Raw genomic sequence first — 22,592 nt, forward strand, 5'->3', positions numbered from 1 at the left:
TCTCATGAGCCTGCTCCAATACAGGACGGTTTTCAACCATCTTGTAATCGTGGAACTGCTCTATAATATACATCTCGCTCCCAGCATCGGCGGCCCCGAACTTAGATTCGAGCGCCTCCCACAAGTCCTTGGCGACATGCACATGTAAATATGCGTCGACCAATTTATCTCCGATCACGCTAAGAACTGCTCCGAGGAACACAACGGTGGCCTCCTTGAACGCCTTCTCCTGTTCAGGAGCAATCGTTCCCGTGGAGACACCGGTGACCCAGAACACGTTCATAGCCGTGAGCCATAAAGTGGTCTTAGTCTGCCAACGCTTAAAATACGTACCGATAAACTTATCCGGTTTCAGTGCAGCGGCAAAGCCATTTGCCGAAAAATTCCTACATATATTAGGTTTTTGGATTGTTGAGTAAATAGGCAATTTCTTGATTAAATTAATCCACGAGTAAATCACTAGCATGGCATTGACACAAATAAACACATACTGATATTCAATCAAGCAAGCACATACTATGCTAATTGCCGAAAAATCTACGTATAACGCTAGCATGGCTAAAACAGAAAACAGTAGGAGCAGGATAAACGAGTTATACCCTCCAGTAGGCCATGCAGAGGACGCGGCTTTGGTGGCAGCAGCGGCGTCCTCGGCGGCCTTCTTGTCGGCTTCAGCTTTCTCGGCGGCGGCACGTTCAGCGTCGGTGGACATGGTGATGATGAAGGCGACGCGGACGTAGAGGAAGTAGACGATCGGAAGCGAGCAGTCGCGTAATCGCTGCCCAAAAACCTATTTGCCCCTCACCCCGTACAGAACCAGAAGGGCGTGGTTTCGGAGACCTGCTCTCCCGTCGACCGTGTACGCGGCGGATGGGATGGAGTCATCGGCGGCAGCAGCAGCAGGGGAACGACGGTGGGCGTGCGCGTGGAAGCAGATGTGATCTGTTCGTGGCGGCTAGGGTTAGGAGACACCGCACACTTATATAGGCACAGCCGCGTGGAGAGACGTGGGCTCGACCCACGTCCGAGTCCGTGACAGCCCACGATCCGACGTCTCAGATCGTGGCCCAGCTATCAGAGAACTCTCCGTTAGTGACTGGCAAAAATAAGCGCGTAGGTGTGAGCTCGGCTCGGCTCAATCCCGCAACCCGCGGCGCGGCGCGTCGTGACGAGGCGTTGCGGGCGGCAGAGGAGGAGTGCGCGAGGGCCTCTTCTCTTCTCAAACTCCAATAGCATGTAGAAGAGAAACCCTTATAAGGAGGTCTAACTCCTCTTCCACTTTCAGGGTGGGACTAAACTTTCCACTACACCTAGTGCCATTAACCCACATGGGCCCTTAGAGATTTTGCAGAAATTGCTATATGGGCCTAGAGCCCATCTCAAATTTCAGCATGATTTTGCGCTAAAGAGTCGTTCGATTTCCAAGTTTCTATATATATTTTACAACATTGCAGTCATGTATGCTCTGTAAAGAGCATGTATAGCTAATGGGTTTAATTCGTTTGTTACTTTTTTAGATGTTCCGTATCGGTGCATATTTTAAACCTAATTACTTAATAATTATGCTTGAGGAAGATGCTAAATAAGCTGGTCAGCTCTGGGGCAAAAGGTCAGCTAATCTGCTTGGCTGTTCCTCCCAAGGTGATGAGAGATTGCTTGTTGTAGAGTACTATATGCCTAGAAAGACATATCTTCCACTGTGAGCGTGTTAACTGCTTGTGAGCAGGCCAGTACTTTACACATTTTACTAGAGCAGCAAGGACGCTATGCTTTGAATAGTTGAGTTGCCCTCTGTTTTTCGTCCATGGGCAGAGTGGGTGGAGGGTAGGGATGGAATGCTTTCTGTTCATGAGCTGGTCTGCTTACACGTACTGTTGAGAAAAGAAAAGAAAGGAGTTTTTAAGTTCTTAAGAGGAGCAAGAGAGCTTCTAAGTTCTACACATCAGATCTAGCTTTCTTATGCTGTTTGTCTAATTGTTTTCTACTCCCTGTATTTTCAGTTGTGTAATAGTAAGACACCACTGTCTGTACTGTTGATCATGTTTATGTCTTGCAGATCATTATTTGAATGTTTTTTTTTGCATTAACACATTGGTTAAAATGTGCCCATTGCATAGTTTGAACCTTCAATTTTCCTTACTAAAAGGATCACTGGTATTGCCAAATTGCCAAGCATTTATTTTCAATTACTTTTGGTTTGAAATGGGGTACCTGCCATTTGGCGCCATTTGATGACTAGCCGCTTCATATTGTGCTTCAAGCGGGCCGGCCGAAGAAAACGCTTTGTGGGCCGAATTGAATACCATACGACTACTTTCGAATAGACATGCGTCTAAGTGGCATAGAAATAGTATTCTTTTTAAACACATTTTTTAGACATAAACACTACTTTTTTTTAAAAAGGGCTTCTTAAATGATTTTATACATGGTGTTAGGTATATGTATATTCTTATTAAGCAAAAGAAAAAATGTATTGTTTTTTACATAGCGATGTAAATTTTTACCGTACGTGCTTGCTCAGACAAAAGATTGCCTGATAAATACTCATATTTTCAACGCACATGGTTTTGAATGAATCTGTACTACCAAATTGAAATATGTATGTACATCTTATTGTAGACAGCAAGACACCATTCCTTTTATTAAAAGGGATTAAATTTGTTACCATATGTGTTTTCCCACAAAGAAATCAACTAAACCATGTTTTCTTTAAGGTGTACTAGCAAACATGCCCGTGCGTTGCAACGGGAGAAAAAAAATCACATGGCTCTAACCGAATAAGCATGACTCAAGTTCTCCACCGGTATGTGTACTTCATTTCAATGCAACACACCATCATCTCGTGGCTTATCCTCCTTCTCATCCTCGCCGTCAAAGGGGTTGCGCCTACATGATCACAATGCATCCGAAAACATAGTGAGTCCTAAGACAATGATCTCGTCCACCATATGACACACCTTACATTGAACTACGGCAATGTAAGGAAAATTTTAAATATATTCTCACACGGATTCCATTTTAGTGCTCACGACCGGTGCATGTCTAATTTAATCGGGTCTCTCAAATCTCACAATTTTAATTTGCCCCACATGAATCTGGTTTATTTAGTGCTCACCACCGATGCATGTCCGATTTAATCGGGTCTCTCTCAAATCCTACAACTATAATGTGTCCCCCACATGAATATGGTTATTTTTGGTGCTCACAAATTCAGTTTTAGTGCTCACCATTTATGCATGTCTGATTTACACGGGTCTCTCAAATCCCACAATTATAATGTGTCTCCCATATTAAACTGGTCTTTTTAGTGCTCACCGCCGATTTTAATTGATCTCTCAATCTCACAATTAGTACGTCATTATTTTTAATTGTGCGCCACCAATCTCTCTCAATCCCCAATTAAAGCATCCTTTTTTGAACAGATGATTAGACAATCTCTTATATCTGTGCTATTTTTATTCATTTATTAGGGGCATCATGCGTAAAACTTCAGATGTTAAACTATCTAAACCAAACATGTCAAGTCACTTTTTATTTCCCTTGAGACAACCCGGAAAGGCTAGTTTGAATTATTATGGTCCTCTTATATCTCTGCTACTATTTTTTATTTCATTGATCGGGGATCATGCGTGAATGAGCCACTCTTTCCTTCGTATAAGTAGCCTATGTTTCCTTTCTTATTTCTCGTGTAATTAGCTTCTCTTTCCTTCTTTTTACTTCCCTTGCAATTAGCCTCTCTTTCCTTGTTCCGAATTGGTCTCTCTTTCCTTTCTCTTTTCTTCTTATAATTTCTCATGCAATTAGCCTCTCTTTCCATGGGCTACTAAATTAGCCTCTCCTTTCCTTTCTCTTTTGTTCTTTATTTCTTTCATTTACAGGATTTTCATTCCTTTGTTTTCCTAGGGACCCGTATCTCACCCTCATCCTCGAGGCTCCATGTTGATTATCGTACAACCCATAGGCCTATATAAATTGGTGGGATTTAATTGAAAGGGGCAAGGTGAGAGTAATTAGTTCTCAACAAACCATGTTTTTATACACAATCATAAGCTGTTCAGTTGGCTGCGCCCTTAGGAATTGAAGCGAGAGGTTGTGAGATCAACCCCCCCCCCCCCCCCCCCCCCCCAATACAACAACTTATTTTCCGCTGCTCCTCAAGGAAAAAAGGTGTAGATCCGGCCCAGCTTGGCCCAATCAACAGGCTAGCTAATGTGGCCGCCTGGCCCAAACTTAGGGGAAAAACTATAAAAGGGTACCTTTCTTTCCTTACTAAACGGCAAGCTAGGTAGGTGGAGTGGTAGGTGTCTGCGGTCTCAAACTCAGCGGGCGGGGTTTAAGTCCCATGTAAAACAATTTATTTTTGAGGCAAAACGGAACGCAATTTTTTTTACATACAACGCAAAAAGGCATGAAAACGGACGACGGGCCAAAAACCCCTGATTGGACCAAAAAAAGTGGAGAAACAATCCTCCCTTTAATATTAGGTAGAGATATGGATTAAGATATGACTCTCTACTACGAAAGAGTCAATTACACCGGTGGTACTTGAACTTGGCGTGAACGGTCACTTCGGTGCTAGAACTTGCGGTATACATCGAACTAGTGTAATAACTTGGCTCCAGCGTGCAAATACGGTACAAATCTCGGTTGTGTACGCCCGAGCCATTGACTAGGCGCGCCAACATGGCAGTCCCGCAGTCAGGACGGCTAAGAGAGGGAGTGTGGCCATTTTTTTTAAACCCCCTAGAGTTTTTCTCTCATAAAAAAGCCTTATTGACGTTGGAAAGGTGGCATTTCAATATTTTTACGACTCTATTGCCAGTGGGTCCCGTGTGTGCATACTAAAATTAACGAGAAAAAAGGAGGCTTGGCGTCTCAAGCGCGTGACCCTTGGTTAGGTCACAATTGGTCCTGGCCGCTATACCATTCACCTATTAACAACTTCACATGAATAGTTTTTTTAGAAACACTTCAACATGGATAGTTAGGTTTTTTTTTGAGAAATCTCGCCACTTTATTATATAACAGCAATGTTCATAGGTACACGACGTTGGTCATGGGGAACTCCCAGCCAAACATGCCGCCCTACCCCTAAGTTACAAGCGAACTTGGCGAGATTATGAGCCTCGAAATTATGATTTCTACGCTAAAAAACAAAAACAACCGAATCGAAAAAACATCCACGATGCGTTATTTCATGTACTATAGCCGAATGCGGGCCTCCTGTTCCTTCGTTTATATCTTGAACCACTCCTTTGCAATCCGAGGCAATCAACATGCTTGTGACCTGAAGATCCTCTGCAAGAGATAGAGCCTCCCTGCACGCCAAAGTCTCAAGAATTGTGGGATCGGTAATGCCATGGTAAACAACTTTTTTTAGGGGTTAAACCAAATTTATTACTCAAAGTTCACATGGTGTGGGATACAAAACGGATCATAGGGTGCGCCAAACCAGACGTGATGCCCCTGATCTAAGGATTGAGCAAATTTGGCTAACCTATCGGCATCCTTGTTCGCGAATCTGCCTTCAAAAGTTATATTACAATTAAAAAGTAATAAACGTTGTCTAATCTCAGTAATAATAGCTCCATGAGCTCCTTGGCTTGATTTCTTGATGTCATCTACCACCTGTTTAGAGTCAGAAGCCAGCACAAAGTTTTGTAGCATAAGATCTTGCGCCAGCGACAGTCCTTCACGACATGCTATTGCCTCCAAGACTGCCAGGTCTGTTATTCCATGTATAACGAGCGCTGAACTTCCAACATAGTTACCAAAGCGGTCCCTACACACAGCAGCAGCTGCTCCGCGGCTATGTAGTTTGGAAACTGCAGCATCAACATGAATCTTTGAAAATCCCGATGGTGGTGCCTTGGGACGAACAGGTCCTCCTCTGGGCTGGCGGGTAGCTATCTCCAATCTCTGCGGCAGAAGCTCCAGGTCAGCCAAATACCTAGCAATAAACTGATGTGTCGAAGAAGGGCTCTGGTAAATTGCCTCGTGGATTGCCTTGCGACGAGCCCACCAAGTAGCCCATAAGGTGACTGCTAGACGAACAAACGCTACATGGGATAGCGTATTGATCATCGAAAACAGCCATTGTTTCGCGCTAGGCTCCGTGGTTTCACATAAGTGTTCTGCCAGTTCTCCGTCCACCATGGCCCATATGCATCTAAACATCGAACACTCAAGCAAGGAGTGCCTCCATGAGTCCTCTGCACCGCACAAACCACAAGTACTGGATGGCGCCATCTTCCTATGAGCACGGACATCTTCTGTAGGCAAGGAGTGTTTAGCAAGTCTCCATAGAAACATCCGAATCTTTCCCGGGACAGAAGTTTTCCAAAGCATTTTCCAAGAGTCAGCGTCATGTTCGCTGCTCGAGGAACCTGCAGTGCCATCAATCCAAGCTTCCCTTCTGTACTTCTTGTCCAGCAGCATCCTATACGCTGATCTTACTGAAAGCAGCCATTTTTCTCGAAGAACCAAGCCCATGTATCCTGTACGTTTGTAGTACACAAAGGTATGTTTAGTATAGCTGGAATATCAATTGGGAGGCAGATTTCCTGTAATCTGTGCATATCCCAAACTGCTGCTGTTTGATCAATAAGGTCTGATACAAGAGCCGGTGGGTTGTTCTGGCGACTTCCATATGGTCTCAACATTTCCTTCCTCGGGATCCAATTGTCCGACCAGATGTTGGTGTTCTCTCCATTGCCTATTCTCCTTATTATGCCTTGTTTCAGTAAATCACGTCCCTCAATGATCGCACGCCAAATTTGGCTCGGATGGCTCCCCAAGTCTGCATCAAGAATACAAATATTTGGAAAATAGACACCCTTGAGAATTCTAGCACTCAGAGAATCTGGAGATTGAAGAATCCTCCAAGCCTGCGTTGCTAGTAGTGCCAGGTTAAATAACTCAAAGTCTTTAAAGCCCAAACCACCCATACTTTTAGGCTGGGTCATTGACTCCCATGACACCCAATTTGGTTTTCGATGACCATCCTTGCTGCCCCACCAAAATTTACGGATTAACATATTCAAATGCTCACACAATCCTCTAGGCAACTTGAAACAGGACATAGAGTAAACTGGTATTGCTTGGGCAACCGATTTGACTAACACTTCTTTACCTGCCGATGATAAAGTTTTCTCAATCCATCCCTGAACTTTGCTCCATAAATAATCCTTCAAATATTTGAAAGCCCCATTCTTTGAAGCCCCTACTTCTGTTGGCATCCCAAGATACTTTGCACTCAAAGCCTCATTTGGAACATGCAGCAAGGTTTTTATCTCCTGTCTCACACTATCAGGACAACCCTTACTAAAAAATATTGACGACTTCTCATTGTTTATCCGTTGTCCCGATGCTTGACAATAAGTGTTCAACACCTGGTTGACCTCATTAGCCCCATTAGAGTTAGCCTTGAAAAACAGCAGGCTGTCATCTGCAAAAAGTAAATGGTTTACAGGCGGAGCTGTGTTAGCTACCTGTATCCCATTCAAGTTTGATGACTCATCGATAGATTTTAAAAGGCACGAAAGGCCCTCCGCTGCTATCAAGAATAAATATGGGGAAATTGGGTCTCCCTGACGTATTCCACGTGAAGGTTGGAACTCCTCTAGCTTCTTACCATTAAATAACACAGAAAATTTGACTGTCCTCACCAGTCCCATAACAATGTCCACCCATCTTTCTGTGAAACCGAGCTTCAGCATTATAGCTTGTAGATAATCCCATTCGACTCTATTATAGGCTTTCATCATATCTAGTTTCAGCGCACAATACCTGTTTCTGGCAGCTTTATTCCTCTTCATAAAATATAAGCACTCACATGCAGCTATTATGTTATCTGTGATGAGTCTGCCAGGAACAAAGGCTGATTGTTCCTCTGAGATAATATCAGGTAGTATCACCTTCAATCTGTTGGATATGACCTTGGACGCAATTTTATATAAAACATTGCAGAGGGATATGGTCCTGAACTGTGATAAAGAAGATGGGTTTTTTACCTTCGGGATTAGCACCAGCAATGTTTCATTTATGCACTCAGCCGACTCAGTGCCATCAATTATGCGAAGGACCGCAGCCGTTACCTCCTGTCCACAAACGTCCCAGTGACGTTGAAAGAAATGTGCCGGGAAACCGTCAGGCCCCGGTGCCTTAGTCGGGAACATCTGAAAAAGAGCCACCTTGACCTCCTCATGTGTATAAGGAGCATTCAACAAATTGTTCATCGCTGGAGTTACTTTGACGGGCACAGTTTGGAGAACCTGATCAATGTTGGTTACACCCTCTGATGTATACAGGTTGCTGTAGAAGTTTGTAGCTAGTCCCTCCATCTCACTTGTATCTTATGACAAACTCCCGTCTGGCCGCTGAAGCGATTTTATTTGGTTTTTCCGTCGCCGACGACTTGCTCGCAAGTGGAAAAATAAGTATTTTTGTCGCCGTGGACCAGCCATTCAACTCGCGCTCGTTGCCACCAGAGGATCTCCTCCCGATGGAACAGCTCGACGGTCAGCTACCTTAGTTTCCTCCCGGCTCGGTTCAGTCCTTCCTGGGATCTCCCGCAGAATCTTTAATTCATTTTTTAAACGAGCTATCTCCCGCCGAACACTGCCGAACTGTGTGCGTTCCCAATGCGACAGGTCAGCCGACAGGCCCTGTAGCTTGGCGCGAACCGCCGGCATCGAGTCACCATTTGTTTTCTCCCATCCTTCCCTAATCACTGGTGGCAATGATTGATCCCGCTCCCAGCACACCTCATATTTAAATGGCTTTGGGGACCCACTGCATGCATGCAAACCATCCAAACGTAGGTGCAACGCTACGTGATCTGAGCTCGCCGTTGCTTTGTGCTCTAGGTTAGCAGATGGGTAGGAAAATGCCCACTCTGGATTTGCTACACACCTGTCTAATCTCACTCTCGTGAACGTACCTCCAGCAACTTTTTTCTCAAATGTCCAGTCAGTCCCTGTGTAACCAATATCAGATAGACCACATGTATCAAGTGCATCACGGAATCCATCCATTTGCGCCTGGCTTCTGCTACCAACTCCGTCATGTTCGTATCCATGCAAGACCTCGTTGAAATCCCCTATCACCATCCAGGGATCATTTACTGTTCCCGCAATTCCTCGGAGCATGTCCCATGTTTTGTATCGTTCAGGGACTTGAGCTTCCCCATATACAAAAGTAATGCGAGTTTTTGTGGGTGTTAATTCATTAACCATCACATCGATATGATACTCAGAATAACTAATAATCTCAAGCTTTATTTCCTCATTCTAAAAAATGCCTAATCCTCCGCTCCTACCAGAGCTTCCAACAGCAAAACTTTTATTGAAACCTAAAGTGCCAACCATGTTCTCAACACGAGGTCCCTCTATTTGGGTTTCGAGAATGCAAACTATAGAGGGGGCAAGTTGCCTCGTGAAGTCACGAAGCTCACAAACTGTCGCGGGTTTGCCAGCCCCACGACAGTTCCATACAAGCAGACTCATTGCGCTAGGCGCGACCCCCCTGGGAGGCCCGCCACACGCGCATCAGAGTTTTTGTTGAGGACTGGATTCTTCCTCGTACCTCCGTCACTCGCAGTTGGACTTGGCTTGTTCCTCTTCTGTTCCTGTTTAGGCGGAGGACTAGACGGTGACTCCGAAGGGAGAAGCATCAAAGGCATTGCAGCACCCGCTTTGGTTGGATCCTTCTGGACTTTCTTCGGATCTACTGCCACTACTGCCCCTCTCTTCCTGTTCTGTTCTGCATCCTGCATGGAGACATCCTTCCCTGAAAATTCTGTATCTTCATGTTCCTGGCTGCTGTAGGGATTGAACAGCGTGCTACCGCGGCCTCCCCCTCTTTCGTTACGGCCCCTGCCACGGCCTCACCTAGATCCACTTCCTTCTCCAGGCCCTCTGCCCGGTCCTCTGAACCAGTTTGCCTTGAGATCCTTGAAAACCAGCGCCTTGGGAGGGTGGATCCCATCTCCGCACTCCTTGAACAGATGTCCTAAATTACCACACACAGCACACCAATCAGGTAACCTCTCATATTTCACCCTAAAGATTACCCGTTCCATAGTGTCTTTCTTCCTGATCACAAGTGAAACAGCATTCTTGAGAGGCTTGGTTACATCAATCCTTACACGAACACGAACAAAATTCCCTTCAAAGTCTTGTGACTTAGGTTCGGCAAATATGAATTCACCCACAGTTGCTGATAAGGCCTTAACTTTAGGGAAGAAACCATCTGGAAGATCATGAATTTGTATCCATATTTCAATTTTGTTTAACTCAATAAGGGTAGGCTTCGTGAAACCATCATACGGAGCCATTACCACTGCCTTCCCCTTAATTAAAGGACCATGGTCCCTCCTCCATCACTCTTTCCCAATCACCGAGACATAAAAATTGCATCGAGTAGAGATTCTCCTCGAGCGGCCTGATCTTTACCTCCTATGCCAAGTCCCAGGCCACTCTCATATTCCTATAGAACCAATACTGGCTGTAGGGTTTTTCGATGTGAACCCTAGCAATCGCCATCCGCCGAGTTGCCTCCTCCGGCAGATCGCCTTCGTCCACCACCACATCCTGGAGTTCATCCTCTTTCAGCCCCAGCTCTGCCATCATTGCTTCCAGATCAGAATTGGCCATGCCTAAACTCGACGCAGTCTCCTCCATGATTCTCTTGCCCGAGGTTGTTTGAGCCGCGAGCGGTATGATCCCTAACTCCGTTACTCAATTCCCACCGAAGCCGAGACCCCCGAGGAGGCCCAGCAATCGCCGGCGGTTTTGGAAGGGCAGGGTAGATAAGATCTCTACGGGAAGGACGCCTCCATCGCCGAGAGTAGAGAAACCCTAACGAGAGGGGACGCAGCCGCCACAGATGTGCCATGGTAAACAGCTTAGGTTAATGTAGTCGAATAGAGGCGCTTGTGGGGCTGAAATGGACTGCCGTCAGTACGGCCCATTTCTCCTGTTTGTTTTATTTAGATATTTGTAGGTATGTAAATTCTAATCTCATTAATAAAAAAAATCTTTCAATTTTCAAGAAGTATAAATATTATTATACATATAAACAAAATAAAGTACTTTTCTAAAATGTTAACATATAATTTTAAAAATATACATATATATGTATAATAATATTTGTGAAATTATAAAAATATTTGTATAATAAGAAATATAAATATTTTTAGCATTACAATTCATAAATGTTCTTTCAATTGTACAAACATTTCAATAATCGTACGCATATTTGTATAATTCGATGTTTGTATAATTAAAAAATAGGTAGTTTAAGATTTAAAATGTTAATACGAATATTCAGTCGTGCTAATATTTAAATTAGATAATTGTTTTGAATATAAGTCAGAAGTGAATATTCATAAATATTTAGTAAATTTTTATATTCATCAGTTTGAATAATTTAAATATAGCTGCAACTCTATACTTTTTTTATTCATTAAACATTTTAAGTGCCCGCATTTACTAAACAATTTATATGATACATGTCTGTTTAAAAACTTTTATGTACTAATCATCTTTTGTATGTATAATATTTATCACACATAAATGTTTTGAACTTTATTTTTATTACTTATGTTTTACAATTATTTCAAAAAGAACTAGCGCGTGTAAAATGGGCCGCACTATCTGCAGCCAATTTAAGCCCCACATGCATCATCTTTATACTACTTTTCTTTTTCCAAATACCCTTATATACTACATTACCGACTGTTATACTTGTTGAACATCCGGGAGCAGATGTTGCCGTGGCTATGAGGGTGTGCGTCCTAGCAGTAGTTGGCGTGTTCGAATGTAGAGGTCTAAGCTTTTTTCTTTTAGTTTTCACGTCAGGACCTACTTGTCATACAACAAAAAGAAAAAAACATCTACCACGTGAACATGGTCTTTTTTGTGAGAAATAATTTTTTTGAGGGGTTTTTGTTGCCAAGAAAACAGGCCACACGCTTCAAGTCGCTGACAGCGGGCCCCATGCCACGCTGGCATGCCAAGTCAGCGTTGATTTCCTATCCATACGCGATTAGGACCGTATTTGCACAACCGAGCCAAGTTATTGCACCAGTTCAATGTATGCCACAAGTTCTAGTACTAAAGTGATCGTTTACGCCAAGTTCAAGCACCACCGGTGTAATTGACTCACTACGAAACTACAATGAGTATATACATCGCGTGTCATTTACTAAAGGCAACTGTTTTCATCGCGAACATTGGTTTAGCGGGCCTCTACACCATTTGACGCAACAGGTCACCGTGTTTTCTATTAGATGCGGATTAAACCATGGATTTTTTTCATCGCGAACATGGCTTTAGCGTGCCTCTGCGCCATTTGGCGCAACGGGTCCACTAGTATCTAGAAAGCCTGCGGATGGCGAAGCTCGAAGGCGGCAACAAGAGCAAGGATGGAGAGGTGGCACGACCGTTCCTTGGGCCACCGGCTGTACGACGCCTTCACCGTAGCCGGCCTCCGGGTTGAGGCCATCGTACCCGGCCGCCTCCTCTGCTCCTTCATGGCCCCTCCTCGCCTCACGTCGGTACGTAGTCCTAGGCACGGCCGTGCTCACGGGAGTACTGTATGCAGGAGCGTTGAACTGAAAATCGTCTATACCCTGTCTGTGCTTGTACGTCCGGCGCAATCGAAGAGCGCCAGCAACCGTATGCATGGAGGCGCGGTGGCGTCGCTGGTGGACCTGGTGGGCTCTGCGGTGATCTTCGCGGGCGGCTCGCCGGTGACGGGGGTCTCGCTGGATATCACCGTCTCCTACCTGGGCGCCGCCCGTGCAAACGTACGATACGAGTATATGTCTTCCCGCGTGTCATGTGTACTAGCATAATCTTCCTTGTGAGTTGGGACTTGGGACTAACAAACAGAGGCATGCTGCATCCACGCAGGAGGAGATCGAGATCGAGGCTCGGGTCCTCGGCATGGGCGACAAGACGGGGTGCGTGACCGTGGAGGTGAGGAGGAAGGACACCGACCAGGTGCTCGCGCACGGCCGCCACACCAAGTATCTCGCCAACGTCTCCAGTAAACTCTGAGGGTCCTTCCCATCCCGGAAGAGCTACATGTTACACATACGACGGTTGTGTTTTTTCTTCTTTTTTAAACATCATAAAACGGTTGTCTTTGCTAGACAGCTATGTTGATATTCTACCAGGCACGGAATATTCCATGCATCAATCCGTCGTCGTTCGTGATTGCTTTGAGATCCATGTTATATATTTTCTGGTTGTTGTCAAAATTTTATCTCGTTTCAAAATGTTTCGTTTGTTTTTTCTTGTTTCAACGTGTATCATCATGTTTCATTGTGTGTCAATAAAAGAGAGAATGCACTTTTTTTTTATCAGCTTTGCTGATACACGATGACACACAGTGAAATATTAAGATACATTTTGGAACGAGAAAAGGCGCCAACGTAATGCTTTGAAACGGATAAATTATAAAAATAATCAAAAAAGTAGCATGAATCTCAAATCAGCCACGGACGGTGAATCCATGCTCGGGATACTCCATCCGCAGTAGAATAAAAGTCATCCTACCGTGCATGGATCCACCATTCGTGATTACGTTGGCAGTAGAATGGATTTTCTCCTATATTAGTGCAATGTATAACAAAGTATGTGATAATAAATAATGGACATCGACCGCGGACGACCAATCATGGACCAGGTGTCGCTGTGATCCATCCCCAGCATGGAGTCTGATCAGACAGTGAGCAGCGCATCGCGGGGCAAACTGTTTTGCCGGTATATGAGCTGTACAATTTTGGTAAATAAAAGAGTGTGTGGTGTAAAAAGAGGACTATATGGCATGATGACCTACTCATCTACATGATGATTGAAAGTGTGAAAAGCGATTTACTTGATAATAATCTTAACTCCTGTCTATTAAGGCCGGGGGCACGCCTCCTTTTCGAAAAAAAGAAGAAAAAAAAACTCCTGTTTATTAAGAACGGTTACACTTAGAGAAGAAAGGGAACTTCGAGATCCTCAAGACCTTATAAGTGAGAAGTCAGCCTTGGCACAACGGTAGACAACAAAAAGGTTGCATGTTGCCGACCTGGGTTCAAACTCGGTTTCTCCTATAAAAAGAAGTCAGGATGGCTTTTAATTTTCGTCTGTTCTCATTCTTTTTCTAAGAGTTCTTAAGTATGACATCGTGTAATTTGAAACAATACTGCACATTAAACTTCTTGAATATATTATGCATGCGTTTGAGGCGCCTAAAAGTTTCCAGGCGTTAGTCGATTCCAAGACGCACAACAGCGAGCCGACAAATGAGAACAATAATATTCCAACCGTTCCGGTCTCCGGCTGGCTCCACGCAACGTTAGGTAATTTCCTTGCAGCCAAAGGCAAACTACTTATCAATAAGCTTTCTGAAGAAAACATTTCGTTTCAGTTATTATGAAGAGAAAATCTGGCTCGCAGCACAACCCTATATGGACATATATGCTGCCAAGTGCCAACAGTATTTCAAGTATAAACCTGCAAAATTATATATTCGTTGCAGGCATTCACATAATCCTTATAGTATTATTTTTTAAATGTATTTGTTAAGTAGTTGCACCATTACTGTATACATTAACGCAGCATTGTTTTGAAGCTATAAATTGTTGGTAATAACCGTATTTCGTGAGATATAGTGATTGTTTGAAAAAGAATCTGGTAGCCTATCTAAATAAAGTGATTGGTGAATCTGGGAACTGTTTCTAAGTAGTGTTGCTTGTACAAACTTTTTTTGATATAACATCAACAATAATGAATACCATAGAACCAATAAGAAAATTGCTGGCTTGATTTGACATGATCGTCGGCAGCAGCCCATGGAAAAGACAACAAACACATGCATAGCAGGCCGCCTTTTCATGCTCATGGTACAAATTGGGTCTCGACACCATATTACAATAAACAACAATCTAATAGAGTTGACATAATAGCTGGCAGGAGCCTACAGAAAAGATGTCTGAAAAACAACACAAAATTGGGCTAAAACTGAGCAGTATGAATTGCGCCATATTTGTATATTAATTCTAATATGTATCCATTATCCGTATTGTGTGATTAATTTTATGTAAGTTTTACTGAACTCGAGCCACCATAATTGTTTCATTTTTTTACTTCATAAAAGCGACAGGCTTTTCTTTTGGCATTATTTTTTGTTTCAAGACCAGTAGGCTAGCCATGGCATGCTACGGAACACTAACAACGACTCAGAAAATGGCTGCATCACAATGTTATCATATCAGTTGCACTACTACCTTATACGTTAAGGGGGTACTACTTTGATTCTATATACTATTGGTACCAAATATCTCAAAACATATAGTAATTTCTGTGGAACAATAATAAAGATTGAGAGACATTGATCACACAGTTTTTCCAACAAGAATTTCCAAGTAAGCACCATATTTGGATCCATCATGGTTGTCGCGTGTTTGGATATGAATGGCCGCAAAACATACAATGTGATTCGTTTAGTTTGAGTTCTCAACATAGAATCTATTTAGGAGACGTATGGGTCGAGTGTCCTTTCTGTGGCATGTGGTCCAGCAATACATGTCATCCACAATGTTTGCGATGTTGAATGTGCACCATGCATGCATGTCGTTTCAACAACTCTTGCTATGATATTTTCTACATCATTTACTTACAAGACAACCACCTCTCGGTCCATATAATTTCAAAATAACGTGTTTTGCAAGTAGTATGTTATTAATTGACATGTATGAATGAGACCAAATTGTTGTATGTCAATATTTTTAGTTTCTTTCTACATGCTCCTATGCAAGCCTTCTCCTTATAGTAATTAGTGTTTCGATGTAGTTTTTACAGTTGTTGCTCCGCTACCTTATACATTAAGCTGTTACTAGTTTGAAGCCATATATTATTCGTAAAGTGTTTAGATTAATATAGTAATTGTTTGAAAAACACTCAACCAATTTTGCCTAAACCCTTAGGGGTTGTTTGGATAACCAGTTGGTCGCAGTGTTTTTTTTTAGACTGAATAAAAAAAAATTGCCGGCTTGATTTGACACGACCGTCGGTAGCAGCCCATGTAAAAGACAATGAACACGTCGTGGGCTGCCTTTTCATTCTCACGGTACCAATTGGGGCACCATAGTACAATAAACAACAATCGAATAGATTTGACATGATAGTTCGCAAGAGCCTACAGAAAAGATGTCTGAAAAACTGAGCAGTATGAAGTGACATTAGAACCTCCGCGGTGGCCGCTCCTCTGCGACATTCACCCATAGGGCACGCCCCTCCAAGCTCTGCAGAATTCATCACATAGTAATGTGAGAGCAATGCAGCATTGGTTATCTTGGTAAAACAAGGTTTGGTTCCTGCAGTTATCATGGTATGTAACTATGGTAGGGGAATCAAATGATTGCTAAACTAACCTGTCCATCGAGGGCAGCGATGGCATCATCCAGTTCCTCCCGCGACGCCATTGTCACCAAACCGAATCCCCGTGAGCGCCCAGTGTCTCTGTCGTAGACGACCCTGGCATCGACCACTTTGCCATGCTCGCTGAACAGCTCCACCAACCTATAGTCGTCCACTTGCCATGGCAGGTTACCCACATAAGTCCTGAATGAAGACCCGGAATCACGGGGAGGCCTTTCCACCGGGGCGCCTCTAGCTAGGAGCCGCCTTGTTTACAGTCAACAGCCTCCCATTCACATGCTGCCCACGGTAAGGTCAACCAGCAAAGCAAATGTTTGTACATTCTTTAGCACATGGCTTAAGCAGCATATGAATTACACACATGACTATGAACCCGGATAGTAATAATAACTAACACAAATCAATTAAAATGGGACCTATAGCAGGAAACATATGCAAATGCAAACGAGGAGCATCCATTATATACATGTTTCATTAACTGAAATCAGAATATTTAAGCACAATAGTGCGATCCCAAGTTCACTCACGTAGCGATGGAACATCTCCACAGCCTTCTCCACCCTGGCTCCTCTAGGAGCCGCCTTGTTCACAGTCAGCAGCCTGAGTCGATAGACAATAGTACCTTGTCCTCTAGGAGCCGCCTTGTCCTATTAGCGATGAAGTTTGGCAAGTCTGAGTCGATAAACATAGAGATCTGAAGTTATCGAACCACACAAGTGTAAGAAATGTGAATCATTCATTTGGCAAATTGTAAACCTGTATAGAAAAATGTTAATCATGTGTACGAAATATCTTGTGACTTATAAAAATGTGTGTACAATGTTAAGAAAAATGTTTGCGTAATAAAAAAATGTAATGTACATTCAGAAAAAATGTACATTACATTTTGTTTAAAAGTTAATGAGTTAAACAACTATGTTCGTGACAATTTCAAAAATTGTGTATACAATGTAAAAAAAATGTATGCATACTGTAAAAAATGTTTCCTACCATTAAAAAATGTAGATGACATTGTAAAGCAAAATACCCGTGATTCCAAAAATATTTATTACGTTTATAAAAATGTAATAAATGTTCCCGTTGGTTCAAAATTGCCATTAAACAATTGTCATGACAATGAAAAAATATTCATGTGTTTCCAAACAAATGTACATGAAGATTTAAAACTGTTTATAAATGTAAAAAAAATATTTTTGTATTTTAAGAAAAAAATTATTGCCAATAAAATTATATACATACTGTATTTCGAGAATTTTACTGACTATTAAAAAAAGTATTTGAAACATGTATTTTGAAAAATGCCCATCATGTACTGGGAAATGTCCAAAGTGCATCTAAAAAGTGTTTTTCATGTGCGCAAAAAATGTACATTGTGTACTCACAAAAAGTAGACATGTACTCCCTCCGTCCGAAAATACTTGTTATCAAAATGGATAGAAAGAGATGTCTCTAGAACTAAAATACGTCTAGATACACCCCTTTTTATCCATTTTGATGACAAGTATTTCCGGACGGATGGAGTATTAAAAAGGAACCCGATTAAAACCAACAAAAAAGTAAAGAAGGCCATGAAATATGATGAAAACCAAGATAAAAAAATAACCAAAAGTATAATGAAGAAAGAAAAAAACAAAGATAACAATTGAAAAACAAATTATAATGAAGAAGAAAATAAAAACCAAAGAAAATCTGTAAAAACAACGAAAACCCCGAGGGAAACCAGAGTAACAAAAGAAAACTGTAGCAAACAAGTGAACTACAGAGACATAAGAGCGGCGACGAGCTAATGCTCTGATGGGCCGGCCAGGTTCGCTCGCCTGTAGGCGATTACTAATAGGAATCAGTACGGGCGACACAAGCCCTGGCGTTGAAAGGAGAGACTAGCTCTCTGTGCCAGTTTTTTTAGTAACTGCAGCATCTGTAGCCATAGTGGTCATTAAAATTATGGATAAGAATGGATCAGAAGTTCTAGCATGAATTTTTTTCTTAAATGAATTCTAGAGGGAAACATAAACATATAGCCTATTAGCAGCCGTGGCCATCATCTTTTAGAGCAACTCCAACAGTTTTCCTAAAATACTTCTTGTAAAACTGGTTTACGAGATGTCTGTAAATTTTAGAAGAAATTTCCTAAGTGCAACTATTGTCTGGCCCGGTACACTTCTTCCTCTAAACTTGTTTACTTTTTGTTAATAATGAAACAATCCTATCTAATGGTCTAGGGCCAGCAAATGAATGACACATGTGATGCTGGCCGGCGAGATGCACCCGTGCGTGGCGGCGGCACGGTGAGGCGGTGCCGAGGTGGACCTGCGTCGGCAGCAGCCCGCAATGCAGGGTTGAGCGTCCTATTTACTCTTTTTCTGTAGTAGAAATGGGGTTATATACTTCTCTCTTTGTCCCATAATATAAGAGAATGTCAAAAACGCTTTTATATTAGGGGACAAAAGGAGTATTAATTAAGCATAAGGTAAATCTGGCTTAAAAAAACATCTCCAGATCTAAGCCAAACGGCGTACGCCTCCCTCTCCTCCATGTCGTCCAGCAAAACAAGTGGTGCACTGGAGAAGAAGCTAACAGTAGGCTGAATAGTGTTTGCGATGTTGACTGTGCACCATACATTTCGTCTGCGTTGTCGCTACAACAGCTTCTATTATGATATTTTCTATAGCACTTATTTATGCCATACAAACTTTCGAATAACGCTTTTTGCATGTGAATAAGACCAACATATTTTCATATCAACTTTTTTATACTTTTACATGCCCATTTGCATGACAATGTTTAAACGTATATGTATTTTTATAGTATTTGCACTACGACCTTTCTACATTGAAAAGGCGGTCATCAAATGTTCTTTCGAACACCTAAAATTTTTAGTAACTGTGGCACAAATTCATCATGGATGTTCAAAGTTTCGACGTGAATGGCTGCAAAATATCCATCACAATTTTTCAATTTGAGTTCTCACTGCTGCAGGAATGGCTACCAATGGCGGGCGCCAAAATACCAGCAGTGGTGGACAAGACTCTTAGGATCATCCATGACTGACCTCCTACCACTGGTAACATGGCATCAGTGGCGGGCGCAGGCCCATCACTAATAGTAACTCTGTAGTGGCGGGCGGACCTAGCGGCCCGCCACTGGGAAAGGTTGTTACATTGGCGGGCATTGCTTGGCACCCGCCACAACTATATGCCCTGCCAGCCGGACGCACTTGTAGTTGCCTGCCACTAGTACAAAATCAGGCATTAAACAATAGATGTATGCCAGATTAGCAGCAACACCTTTTATCCAACTTATAAAGATGGAAGTTGGTGGTGAGTTCATATTGTGGGTCCAACATCTTTTTCTCATAAATAAATACATGCATTTTCCTAAATAACCTTCCAAGAAACATATACACAGTGTACTTTACTCACATGTGGGGTCTATCATAAATAAATAAAATACACTACTTTCACGCGAGATCATCTTTTTTGTAGAAGACACAAATAACAAACACAAAATGTGACTTCAACTCAAAATCGATCTTGGTTTTATTTTCTCCTCCCAACCTATTATGGTCATTTAAAATTCTTGGACGCTGCATGTCTCTCACCGTATTTTTGATACCTTCACTAATCATAAATCATGCACCGGCTACAATGACACTAACGTTATTTGACCACCTCCTAAGGCAATGGCTCCGCTGCAACGCACGGGCATCATACTAGTCATAATAATAATCCAAATGCATTGCAATAGATGTTATGCATGACAGTACAATTCACGTAACAACATCATAACTAAATAGACATAGTCATCTCAGTGAAGCCTCCGACATGTTGCATGTTACATATATACATATACGACCTCAGGATAACAACAACACCATAATGACAATGAACTGGATCAAGAATACTAAATTCTTTACTCGTCCACACATCCAGACGGTCTTGCATATTTCATGGTTGATTTTCTCTTTGAGGACGAAGTTGGTCTTGCAAACTTCATGGTTGATTTTCCCTGTGAGAACGAAATTAGAGTAATGATCCTCTGCTTCCTTTTTAGTGTAATATCGTGTATAGCAGTTGTTCTCATAACCATCCACGTGTTCATTGCATTTCTCTCATGAATCGCAGACTCTTGGATTCTTCTCATTGTACACAACATACCACTTCATCTACGAAGATAAATAAACAAGCTAACAAGTCAAATTCATAATTACCCAATTACATATAGCAACAAAGTCATATGACAATCTTCATGGCAACATAAAAATTATGTTCACAAGCATCGGTTATACAGATCACATAAACACACAAGTAGTTCACAAGCAAAAGTCCAACTACGTCATAGCAACATAGTAATTAAGTTCACACGCATCGATCATATAGATCACATAAAGGTAGTGCACTAGTAGTTCACAACAAAACTTCAGCTCCGTCATGAGCTCTCCTGACCTCCAAACATCTTCGTGATCTCAGACAGGGCGGTCGTCGTAGCTTCAGCGGCTGCTCGAGCACTCTCAGCGACTGCCCGCGCATTCTCGACGGCTGGTCTAGTGCTAGAGGCTGCTCTCTCGCTCTCAGGGGCTGTTGGAGCGTTCTCGGCATAGGCGAGCATGATCTCCGTGTACTCAGCCCCCTCGCGCCGGAGTCTACGACTGTAAGAGTCCTAACGAGCCATCTCGGCTTTTCCATCTAAATTGCATTAAAAAACATGACATTTAGATAAAACACATTTTTCATGAAAGCGGCTTTACGAGCATAAAAAAATTGAGCATTCCTGCCACACTGAAGTTTTTGTACCATAGAACAAGATGAAACCGTCTATGACAAGAGTTGATATATTTCCTTCGGGTGGACACTTTTCACTCTTAAGTGGTTGTACATATGTTGGACACTCCTTGACTGGTACTTCAGCCATTGGTGATGGTCTTCACCTTCTCCTCCTGCATTACCAGGGTCTCAGATGAAGAGAATGGGAAGATGACCTACAACAACAGTCTGTCCATCTCTCAAGTGATTGTATATATGATATACACTCACTCACTCACTCACTGTTATTTCGATTGTCGGTGATGGCCGTCCTTCACCTTCTACTCATGCTTTACCAAGGTCTCAGAGGAGCAGAAGAGGAAGGACGCCTCCCTACGACAATAGTCGGTATCCTCCTCTCAGAACAACTCTCATCTTAGTGTGTGGATTACGAGTGATGATTGTCCACCCGAAGGAAAATTAGGCTCATCTAAGAAAAGGACATATATATATATATATATATATATATATATATATATATATATATATATAAGAGTGAGGAAATACTAATTGAGCAACTTCCATAGTTTGAACGGTACTTAATCAACATTTGCAACATCAAATAAAACTTTAGAGAACATAAAAAGTTCAAAAAAAAAAACTACGGAAAAAATCAGCATGACCTTTGCTACAAATAGGACATATTGAGTGCTAGAAATTAGGCGAAACAGAACTTAATCAATGTTTCACCAAAACATTCGCACTCATTATGAATACCCTGCATCATCAATAAAATATGGTACGCTCAAAAAGAACTACAAACAACTACAAAATATTACTAGAATAAATATCCTACACTATCTTAAAACTAGCACATGCTTTTAGTGCTACACTACATCTTATAAGAAACTAGTACCAAATTTTTGTAATTCAAACTAACATTGTATTTATCAGAACAAGGGCATGCTCATATTTTGTATCTTTACTAGAAGAAAATGTTGCATATAGATGAGTATAGTAACTAAGAACACCTACAATATACAATAAGATAGAGAGAGATGTGGTTATCGGGGCGGACAGACACGATGTGGAGGGCGAGGACGAAGGCAGCGGCGTACAACGAGGGCAACAGGTAGGCCGAGGACATTGGAGGCAGCGGACGGCGAGGGCGACGGTGATAGCGAGGACGTTGGAGGTGGCGGCGGACGACGAGGGCGAGGTGACGGCGAGGTCGTTCGAGGCGGTGGCATACGGCTAGGGCGAAGTCATTCGAGGCGGCGGGGGACGACGAGGGTGGCGGAGACGACGGGGAGGACGATGAAATTTGGAGGTGGCGGACGGTGAGCGCGACGGCGGCGACGTCGTAGGCCGCCAGATCGATGGCGACAGTGGCGATGCGAGAGAGAGAGAA

General features: G+C 42.6%; 1 protein-coding gene across 1 annotated transcript; it reads left to right on the forward strand.

The window, feature by feature from the left end:
• The first annotated feature begins 12,675 nt into the window (after positions 1-12,675).
• LOC123125477 (acyl-coenzyme A thioesterase 13-like) lies at positions 12,676-13,114 on the forward strand. Its single transcript, XM_044545959.1, has 2 exons — positions 12,676-12,811; positions 12,918-13,114. The coding sequence occupies exons 1-2, from the start codon at positions 12,683-12,685 to the stop codon at positions 13,062-13,064; spliced, it is 276 nt and encodes a 91-aa protein (XP_044401894.1). The 5' UTR covers positions 12,676-12,682; the 3' UTR covers positions 13,065-13,114.
• Positions 13,115-22,592: the final 9,478 nt, after the last annotated feature.

This window comes from Triticum aestivum, chromosome 5D (assembly GCF_018294505.1).
Source record: "Triticum aestivum cultivar Chinese Spring chromosome 5D, IWGSC CS RefSeq v2.1, whole genome shotgun sequence".
In the NCBI taxonomy this organism is placed as follows: Eukaryota; Viridiplantae; Streptophyta; class Magnoliopsida; order Poales; family Poaceae; genus Triticum; species Triticum aestivum.